Source organism: Mus caroli, unplaced genomic scaffold (genome assembly GCF_978045245.1).
Source record: "Mus caroli unplaced genomic scaffold, Mus_caroli_1 scaffold_7, whole genome shotgun sequence".
NCBI classification, from domain to species: Eukaryota; Metazoa; Chordata; class Mammalia; order Rodentia; family Muridae; genus Mus; species Mus caroli.
Genome location: NW_028227262.1, coordinates 111,344,946 through 111,355,125, shown reverse-complemented (window position 1 = coordinate 111,355,125; position 10,180 = coordinate 111,344,946). Strand labels below are relative to the sequence as shown.

The 10,180-nt window shown below is 45.4% G+C and overlaps 1 protein-coding gene across 1 annotated transcript; it reads right to left on the bottom strand.

The window, feature by feature from the left end:
* Window positions 1–10,002, bottom strand: Zc3hav1l (ZC3HAV1 like). Its single transcript, XM_021165813.2, has 4 exons — window positions 9,509–10,002; window positions 8,614–8,749; window positions 5,932–6,193; window positions 1–1,632 (listed from the first exon to the last, which is right to left on the bottom strand). Exons 1-4 carry the CDS (start codon window positions 10,000–10,002, stop codon window positions 1,517–1,519), a joined length of 1,008 nt encoding a protein of 335 aa, XP_021021472.2. The 3' UTR covers window positions 1–1,516.
* Window positions 10,003–10,180: the final 178 nt, after the last annotated feature.

Genomic DNA, 10,180 nt, shown 5'->3' with positions numbered 1-10,180 from the left:
CTGGTGGAGGACTTTGTTTCACATGGGCAAGGCCCTTGGTTTGATCCCAACGCATAAACACACACACACACACACAAATACCACTAGGAAAAAAAAGTCACAACTTGAATTTTAAAAGAAAGAAAAGAATGTAAAACACAATCTCAGAAGTATTGTCACTGACAACTGAGGTGAGAAGCCCTAAGTCCGTGAGCTCACTGTCCACTAAGAGGAAACTGGTTTGGAAAGGACACTTTTACATCCCTCCTCTCCTTTGATCCATTGGTATCATGATAAAAGTTTCTCCAAATAAGGTAAGTTTGGCTTTATGAAAACTTACTAAATTGCTCCTATTTCTCAAATGTCACGTTATGGAAAGAAACACAAATCTTTTTACACAGTTACATTGGGGAACATGACCACAACAAAGATCAGCAAAGCACACACTGAAAACAACAGGATGAGTGGGTACAGAGAGGCTGGAGGAAGGGAGGAGGGAGGAGGGAAGGGAGAAGTGGAGAGGGAGGACGGAGGAGAGAGAGGGAGAAGGAGAGGAGGGGAGAGGGAGGAGGGAGGGAGAGACCACGAAATGGGCAAGGTATATATGGATTCCTGATGGTCTGTCCCATCCACACCAGAAGGAGTAACTGGAAGGAGTGAACCACACAGAGCAGCTGAGCTCTGATAGGCTCGATAGAGGATGAGAGAGGGGTGGGGTGAGGTAGAAACCTCCGAGCAGAGTCCAAAGATCATTAGCTGGGTTGCTGACTGAGGATGGACCCAGAAACTTGAATATTATGAACACAGTATTGATGACAGCACAGAGGGCCCAAGCCACAAAATGCAACATGGGAAATTCACAAAATCAAGCAAGAGACACAGAAAGCAGGGACAGAGGTTATCCACCCAGACAGTTAAAGAAATGTGTATCAGAAAACAGTATTGTTTAGCACCTACAAGCCAAGCAAAGGTACAAATTGGCTTTTAAATTCAATACTGCACAGATACAAAATAAGACATTCAAACACTGTTAGGAGTATGAAATATTCCAGAATAAGGGAGGTGATTAAACTTATATTAACAATTCTGTGCAAAAAAGGAACTAAGTATAAACCCAAGTAACAAACGATACAGAGTTCACAAACTGTGATGTCCACAACATAAGCTACGTAAATGGAGTCTAGAAAACACCAGCGGGACCTAGCAGGCAGCAGAAACCTGCCCTCCATTGAGGCTCGAAGGCATTCAGGGGCTGCAGAGAGAGAATACAGCTTCAGTATTCACCCTGGATTACGTGCTCAGAATTTATCCTCTCTTGGCCGGCTCCAGGTCCAACCTCCACCCTCAGCTGCAAGTGTATTTTCGTTTCCACCTTGGGTCCTGGTGATCAGTTAGTTGTGAGGTAGGTATTACAGTTGCCAATGATACCAAGTGAGGGAGAGAAAGACCGGCTAAAAACTGCAGCTCAGCAGAAGTCTTGCTTCTGATCCTCCAAGATGGACAGGGGCTTCTCACGTCCTCCGAAGCTCGTTCAGGTTTACTGGGGCTTCCTGGGCGACTGAGCACGGCCAGGGAGGAAAGGCCTGGCTTCCACAGCCCCGAGGGCTCCTTGTTTCCCAAGGCCTTGTGATTGCTCAGTAGAAGCCGAGTGGTCTGAAAGGAAGAAGAGAGATAAGCTTTCTGTTTTAATCCTACCTTGTTGGAAGCAACATGGGAGGGAATGGGGTAGAATGGTGGTGGTGGGGGGAGTAAATAAATTAAAACAAGCAGTCGGAAAGACTAAGGGCAGCTTGAGGAGATGTTTCTGATATTAAATTAGTGAACAAAGATAGTAAGCTAAAACCAGTTTGCCCACAGCCAGATCAGCACTTTCTCTGTAACTGGGCTTGAAGAGTTATAACAAAGTGGATCTCCTTGCTACTTTGTGCTGGTTTGAATAAGAATGGTCCCCCTAGGCTCGTACATTTGAATGCTTAATCGCCGGGGAGTGAAACTCTTTGATAGGATTAGAAGGATTAGGAGCTGCAGGCTTACTAGAGGAAATATGTCACTGGGGGGCGGGCTTTGAGGTTTCAAAAACCCATGCCAGGCCCCAGTGTCCTTACTCTCTCTCTCTCAGGCATTCTCTCCCCCTCTCTCTCTTTTTCTCTCTCTCTCTCTCATGCCTGCTGTGCCTGTCACAATGCTCCCCGCCATGATGATGCAAGCCTCTGAAATCATAAGCCAGCCCCAATTAAATGCTTTCCTTTATAAGAGTTGCCTTGGTCATAGTGTCTCTTCACAGCAATAGAACAGTGGGTAAGACAAACTTTTTATTATTATTATTATTATTTTTAGATCTATTTATTTTATTTATAAGTACACTGTAACTATTATAAGTCACTGTCAGAGGGCACCAGATCCCATTACAGATGGGTGTGAGCCACCATGTGGTTGCTAGGAACTGAACTCAGGACGTCTAGAAAAGCAGTCAGTGCTCTTAACTGCTGAGCCTTCGCACCAGCATCTATTCTATTATTTTATAAATAATAAAATTTCTAAGCCACCATGTAGGTGCTGGGAATCGAACCTTGGTCCTCTGCAATAGCAACAAGTTCTCTAACTGCTGAGATATCTCTCCAGCACTCCTTTAGATGTGTGGTTTTATTTCTAGTCTGTTGCCTGGAATGTGGTCAAAAATCACTTAAAAATAAAAATAGGGACAAACTTTAGTTCAATTTCACAAAAGCAAGCCATGTGTACATTACCTGCCATTTCCCTCCCATGTTCCCAGCTGAGCTATTAAGATTATTCTACCAAATTCTTGGCTCCCAATTTGCCCAGAAGCTACCATGCTCAAATACTTGGGCAAATCCTCTAACTTGGCAAAAGTCTTCTCTTCTTTGGTTAAAATCATATTTCCGTATCATGCAATGTTAGCTGGGGCTAGACCAGGGCTCAGTGATTAGAAGAATTTGCTGCTGTAATTGCAAGCACCTCACAGACCTCACAGGGATCTGATCCCCTCCTCTGGCTTCCTCTGGCTCCTTCCTTCATACACACCTATGCGTTGGAGAACTGTAACCTCCCCTCCTCAGTCTGAAACCTGTTTGCTCAGGTTTCAGTGTTAGAGAGCATCCGGGCAGAGCTTGCCTCCCTATTGTCCTGCCACACCCACTGCTGCTGCCTGCCAACTAGCAGTTCCGGAGCTATCAGGTGTTCACCTGGAACTTTACTCCAAGATGATTTGGCGGGAATCGGGCCCCTTCCCCTGCTTCATAACTGAGTGTCGGAAATAGTAAAATTGAACCTTGATCAGACTGACTGTCTTGGTTTTGTCTCTCTCTCGCGACACCTAGCCCCCCTCTTCTCTTCCAGGTTTCCAAGATGCCTCTCCAGACTAGAAGCCAGACATGTGAGCCGCTGGCCGGACACAACAGATCTGGCGCCCACGCGGGACTGAGAAATGGCAGAGAACATTTGGAAGAAGCACTGCTGGTTTGGAGCTCCATAGAAGAAAATAATTAAAGGAAATCCATACCACAGAAGGTCGGTATGGGCTAAGTTGAAACAGCGTTTAACCTGAGCGCTAATTCACTTAGGTTCAGCAGTGAGGCTTATCAGGAGCTAGGAACTTAACAGGCAGTTAGTCGTAGCTCCCAGAAGCTACATTTTTAGGCGTGAGAAAAGAAAGGGTTTATTAAAAGGAAATTAATAATTAGGCAGATGGCCGCAGTTAAAAACTGCATCATGCGGGAGGAAAATGTCCCAAAAAGCAGAGAGAAATTTCAGGAGTGCCATGCTTTGTTCTCTCTGGGCTTTACAGCAGAAGTACTCTGTCCCTTTTGTGTCTTTGTCTAATGTCTGGTGCACCAATCTGGTGCACGTGTTCAATTCATGTATGTTCGTGTTCCAGTCTGAATGAATGAATGTTCTATGTTTTATGTTGGATAATAAAGATGGCTAAAATACTTTATCTGCAAAGCCGAGAGCTGCCACGTGCTTCAACCAGGAAACAGACACATGGCAGGAGGGTCCCTGCTGGAAAAACTGTTCGTTATAGGCAAAAAGGGAGACCCTACAGCCTCTTAGTTTCGAGGTAAAAAAGCTGATAAATGGTTTTTTCCTGGTGGGTTCTCTACAATCGTGATTAATGTGTTTGGCAAATGATAAAGTGATTTTTATTCCATGATTATAGCTAGAAAAATTAATATTCTCTGATTGGTCTAAATGTAACTGCTTCATTTGGTCTTCATTTGGTTTTTTTTTATTGGTAATGTGCTCTGCGAGTTTTCACTATCAGCTCATAAGTTATGGGTTAAGATTAATAATTGTTACATTGCTACAGATGGTTAGTCTTAAAATTGATAACTCGAGTTTAGAGTCCTTCCAACACGTGGCATAAGGCAGGCCAAGAGGCTGGGTCTCTGAGGATATTTCTAGTTGAGATAATAATTAATGTGGTTCCTATCCTAGAAAGTAGAATTTAAGATAAGATTTAAAGCAATGTCTCTTTATTAAAGCATTAAAGCTTACATGTATTCATAGGTATTAATTGGCAGTCAAACTTTGTAATATGATAGTAATACTTCTAATATTAATTCTATAAGTAATTAATTGTTTTGAGATTGGGTTTTACTTTCCCAAAGTTAATGTTGCAAAAGAAACTTAATAATTCTTTGCAGATCTAGCCAGATGCTGTTTTAATGAAGTTCAAATTCATAGTTTATAAAGAGTCAATCAGACCGTAAAATTTATCAAGACATTACAACCTGGTTTGCCTACCTTTTATATAGTTATTATAAATCTGAAAGTTTGTTTCATTTTCTCTCTCCTTTGCATCTTAATGATTGTAAAGGTTTTGCTTCTAGTGAGTTTGTAATAACTAAAATATTTTGCCTATATATGGCTAAATATTGATCTACATTATGTAAGAAATTTTTATCACTTCTGCTTCTATACAAGAAGCCAAGAGTTTTAATCTTTCAGTGTATATTGTTCCCTAAGTGGAAAATGTTTTATTAACTAATGCTTCTCAAGGGAAGTTTACTTTAAATCCTTGCTCTCACCCAAAAGATTCAGAGACAATATCTTTTTATTACTTAGGGTTTTAGTTTACTACAAAAGGTTTTGCAAAAAATAAGAAAGCTTTTATAATTGTTATTAATTATATTCATTGGTAATTAAATATTAGCTGTGCCCAAAACAATTCTTTGGCCAGAAAAAACCATTATTGTAAAGTCATTTTTCTCATCCTCCCAGCTGATTGTTGGCCCACATGGGCCCAACTAGCTGCTGGCTGCTGTGGGGTGGGGCCTTGAGACACACAGTTTCCCAGAGCTATAGAAGTTCGAGAGGCCGCCATAGGCAGGCAGCCTTACAGCGAACTCAGGAGAGGTTCACATTTGCTCCGAGCCTCCACGTGTCCCGACCAGAGTAGCCATATTGTTCTCACTAAGACTCAGAGTAAGTTTTCTAGCCTATAACAAATTGGGCTGCCTTCACACACAACACAAACAAATAAAGTAACAACCAAATAAAATGTTGACAGTCTTAACCTTTCCAAGGAAAAGGCTGCAATTAGCACAGGAAATCCATTCACTGCTCCTCCTCCTCCTCCACAGATCAGAAAACCTCAGCACACCTCGCCGCTCCACGCCTCTTGGTGATGGGTTAAAACAGCGGCTCGGAGTCTGAACATGGCACCCTGGGCCCAAACAGTTCCACGTGTAAGAAGTTTATTGGGAGAGACAGAGAGGGAGGAAGGTGGCAGCAAAAAGAGAAGGGGAAAAAAGAGAGGTGAGGGGGCATTCCCCTTATTTATACGGAAAATGATGTAACACAGGTAAAGGTGAGAGGTGAGCCAAGTGGATTCTGGGAATACGGTGCCTGTTGTCTTGGCAACAGGTCTGCAGGTAATGCGGTTGCCTATGTGATGTCACATATGTTTGGGAGGTCCCGATCGATGCTTACCTTTCTCTTCAAGCATCTTGTGCAACTTCTTATGTCTGTAGACAGAGATTATCTGGAAATTCACGACGCTTGAAACACTAAGTTCTTGGTCCTCTAGCAACTTGAGGTTGGCAGCATGGATGAGCTGGTGGGAGCGTTTGCAGGGCTGAAAGGGGCATTCACCCCGCACAAAGGATTTGCACACATGAAACTTGTTGCATCTATCCTTGAGGCTGCAGTAGCCATAAAGGACATCGACACCTTTGTTGTACATCTGACAGACCTGGGGCAGAAGCGAAGCAAGGTTTCAATAGTTTTCACTCTTACCTGTAAGCCAATAAACTATAGCGGTACCAAAAGAGAAGTTAACGGCATCTTTGGGGCAAGGGCACGTGGATGTGCGCATGTGTGTGAAGGCCAGTGGTCAGCACTGGGTGTCCTTTTAAGTCATACTCCATTTTTTTTTTTTTTTGAGACGAGGTCTCTCATGGGACTTAGAACTCACTGATTCAGACAGACTGGCTGATCAGCAGGCCCCAGGGTTCTCCTGTCTCTCTTCTCCACCATTATGACTATGGGGTATGGATACTACCACGCCTGTATTTTTTTCTTTTTTAAAGATGTGCGTGTGTGGGGGGGTGTTATATGCATATGAGTACAGGTGCCCACAGATCCCCCAGAGCCAAAGTGATAGGTAAGCTGCCCAACATGATTGCTAGGAGAGCTTTCTCTAATGTGCATGGAGTCTTGGTTTGATCCGCAGCACTGAATAAAACTGGACATGGCTGTAATTACCTTAGGGAGACAGGGGGATCAAAAATGCCTCCAAACCTGTTTTTTAGGCGATGCCAAGGCTTGAACTCAGGACTTTGCCCATACTAGGCAAGTACTCTAGGAGCTGAGCTACCCCTCTGGTCCCTGTGCTTTGGTTTTTTTTTTTTTTTTTTTTTTTTTTGGTTTTTGTTTTTTTTTAGACAAGGTTTCTCTGTATAGTCCTGGAACTCACTTTGTAGACCAGGCTGGCCTCAAACTCAGAAATCCGCCTGCCTCTGCCTCCCGAGTGCTGGGATTTGTGGTTTTGTTTTGAGACAAGATTTGTTGTTACCCTTTTGTCTCAGCCAAGTGTTGGAATTACAAGAGTGAGCCGCCAAGCATAGCTTGTTTTTGTTTTTTGAAAAACCTCCAAAACTCATTGCTTCATGTATGAGAGTTCTCAGCATCCTTGCCATAATTTATCTTTGTTTTATCTTGATTTGGGTTTGTCTTTTGGTTTGCTTCATTTTCAAGTGAAGCTCTTGGTGTGTAGCCCAGGCTGGCCCTGAACTCTCAAATCTTTAGCCTCTAGAGAACTTCAGGTTTGCACCATCACACTGTCTACTTTTTCTCCTTTCTTTTTCTCCCTCCTTTCTTTCTCTCTTTCTCCCTCCCTTCTTTCCTTCCTTCCTTCCTTTCTTTCTTTTTCTCTTTTGACAATAGCTAATCTAATCTGGTGAACTGATTCACTGTGGGTTTTTGTTTGTTTTTTAAGACAGGGTTTCGATGCCTGGAATTATTTGGACTGGAGCTCACTCTATAGACCAGGCAGGTGTCAAACTTTCAGAGATGTTTCCCCTCTCTGCTGCTGCGGTTACAGGGATGCTCTACCACACAGATGCTACACTACTCCCTATATGCAACTCCCACCCCCACCCCCCCACCCCCGAAAAAACTCACCAGTAAATATATCCAGTTTTTAAGGTCTGTTAATAATCCCTACTTCATATGAGCTCTCCCAAAAATTCTTTCCTGCATTGAAGCCATGGATCTGATTTTATCAGGGCTCAGGTCCCTCAAAGATAAGAAAATACCTCAGGCTGTAGAAAGAGACATTCTGGATGGAAGTGTTTGTTCCTCCTGCCTCTGACAGGAATGTCTACAACGATCATGCCAGATTAAAATCTTATAGGGGGCTGGAGAGATGGCTCAGAGGTTAAGAGCACTGGCTGCTTTTCCAGAGGTCCTGAGTTCAAATCCCAGTAGTTCATAACCAGTTACAATGAGTGTCTTCTCCTGGTGTGAAGGTGTACATGCAGGGAGAACATTGTATACATAATAAATAAATCTTTTCTAAAGATTTTCTAAAGATTTATTTATTTATTATATATAAGTACACTGTAGCTCTCTTCAGACACACCAGAAGAGGGCATCAGATTTCATTACAGATGGTTGTGAGCTACCATGTGGTTGCTGGGAATTTAACTCAGGACCTCTGGAAAAGCAGCCAGTGCTTTTAACTGCTGAGCCTTCTTTCCAGCCCCAAATGAATAAATCTTTTAAAATTATTTTATGGGTAGTCTCATAAATTTGAGATGATTATTTTGTGAATAAATTCACATAAATAGAAACAAATGTGTTAATTTTTACCACTCCAGCAAATAAAAATGGGTAGTTTTTAAGTATCTGGAACCAAATCATAGTACTTAAAAGCAATTAAAATGAACATCTAAAGTGGTGGTGGGAGCTGGCTCCCTATAACCTTCGCCTTTGAAGGGGTGTGGATTAGCAGAACATAAAGCTAGCCTCAGCTAAATAACAAGTTCACTAACATCCTGGGCTATTTAAGATCCTATCCCAACAAAAGAACACAAACATCGAGGGATAGACATCAGTGAGAGAAAGCCTTGCCACAGTTGATGGTAGGATGGCGACTTCTCAAGGACTCACCTCTGGGAAAAGACAGGGGTCGTTTTGCAAAAGCAGGATTCGCAGCTGCCCTTCATTGAGGCCAAAAAGCCCCCGGTTTTTCAGGACTTGGACGTTGATAGGTGTGTGGATATCATGGGACAGAGAACAGGTAGACCTAGAAGAGTTCAGAGCAGTCAGGAGGCCGGGTCAAGAATAGGGAAGAGGCTGGTGGGTCTAACTCTGCCTAGGGCATTTCCAATTTACAAGTGAATTCCCCAAGTACTAATAAAACAATTCGAGGCAACTCAGCTTCCAAGAGTCATTTCCCTGTTCTGTGAGTACCCTACCCTCAGGCTTTTTTGAGATTACTTATCTGTTTTTGTAGTGACTAAAACGTAATCTTCAGGCCAACAACGCTTTGTCCACCAACACTACAAAGAAAGCACCAGAAAGCTTCCCGGATTGCTGCAAAGCCCTGGGCTTGGGAGGGGTGCTTGGGCTATGCAGCACTATGCCCTCACCCCATCCTGCCACCAGTTTCCTGCGATTGGACACCAGCTTTTTAAGCGCGTAAAGGGCTGTAGTTATGGAAGGAGGGAGAGAAGGGAATAGAAGTTCCGCGGGCCATGAAGCCCCTAGGTGTCCCTCAAGCGGCATTTGGCATAAGTGAACTTAAAAGTGGCAACACGGATTCAACCGGGCTGCTGTTGTGGAACATCCTAGCACCCTGGGACAGGGACAGCAAATTGGGGGGAGGGGGTTGAATAATAAACCTCAGTGGAGAGACCTTCCATATTATTTCTCTCGGCACAGGGGCGGCCAGCGCGAAGGCCTTTGTCCCATCCCAACCAGGCTCGCCGAGAAGCATCCGGAGGGCGCGTCCCGCCCGCCCGCACCCACTGCCCCGCTGGACACTGAGGACTCCGCCCCTCACCAGCAGTCGCGGTGGGGGCACTTGCCCAGCATGTGGCGGCGACACAAGTGCAGCTGGTCGCAGCCCTGACACTCCCCGCGCTGGTAGCGGGCGCAGAGGCGCGCGGAGGACACGGCCATCACCCTGCAGGCCGTGGCGCCGCCGCCTGAGCCCGCGCCCTCGCCCGCCGCCACCTCGGCCTCTGCGTCCCACGGGCCGTCGCGCAGCTCCACCTCCTGCAGCAGGAAGCGCTCTGGACCCGCGCGCCGCAGCGCGGCCCGCAGCTTCGCCTCCGACAGCTCCACGTGGCCGCGCAGGTCCTGCAGGAACATGCGGCCGCCGTGAGCACACAGCACCTTGGTGAGGAACGCGCACAGAGTGAGGTCCGCCATGGCCCGCCAGCGCGTCCCCGCCAGCCCGGGGCCTCCAGGCTCCTCCCCGCCGCGGCCCCGACCGGAGCCTGCGAGCTGTAGGGGGCCGGGCCTCAGAAGGCAGGGCCTGAGCCCCTGCAACATTCCTGGCTCCTGGGTTCCTGGCAGATAACGGATAACAGGGAGGGCTGCGAAGAATGTAAACTGCTGAAGTGGTTCTCCCAGCCTGGTGGCGCGCGCCTGGAATGTTAGCACCTGGGAGGTGGGGGCAAGAAAAGGCCGAGATCAAGGCCAGCATCCTTTGCGAAGGGGAGTTGGAGGC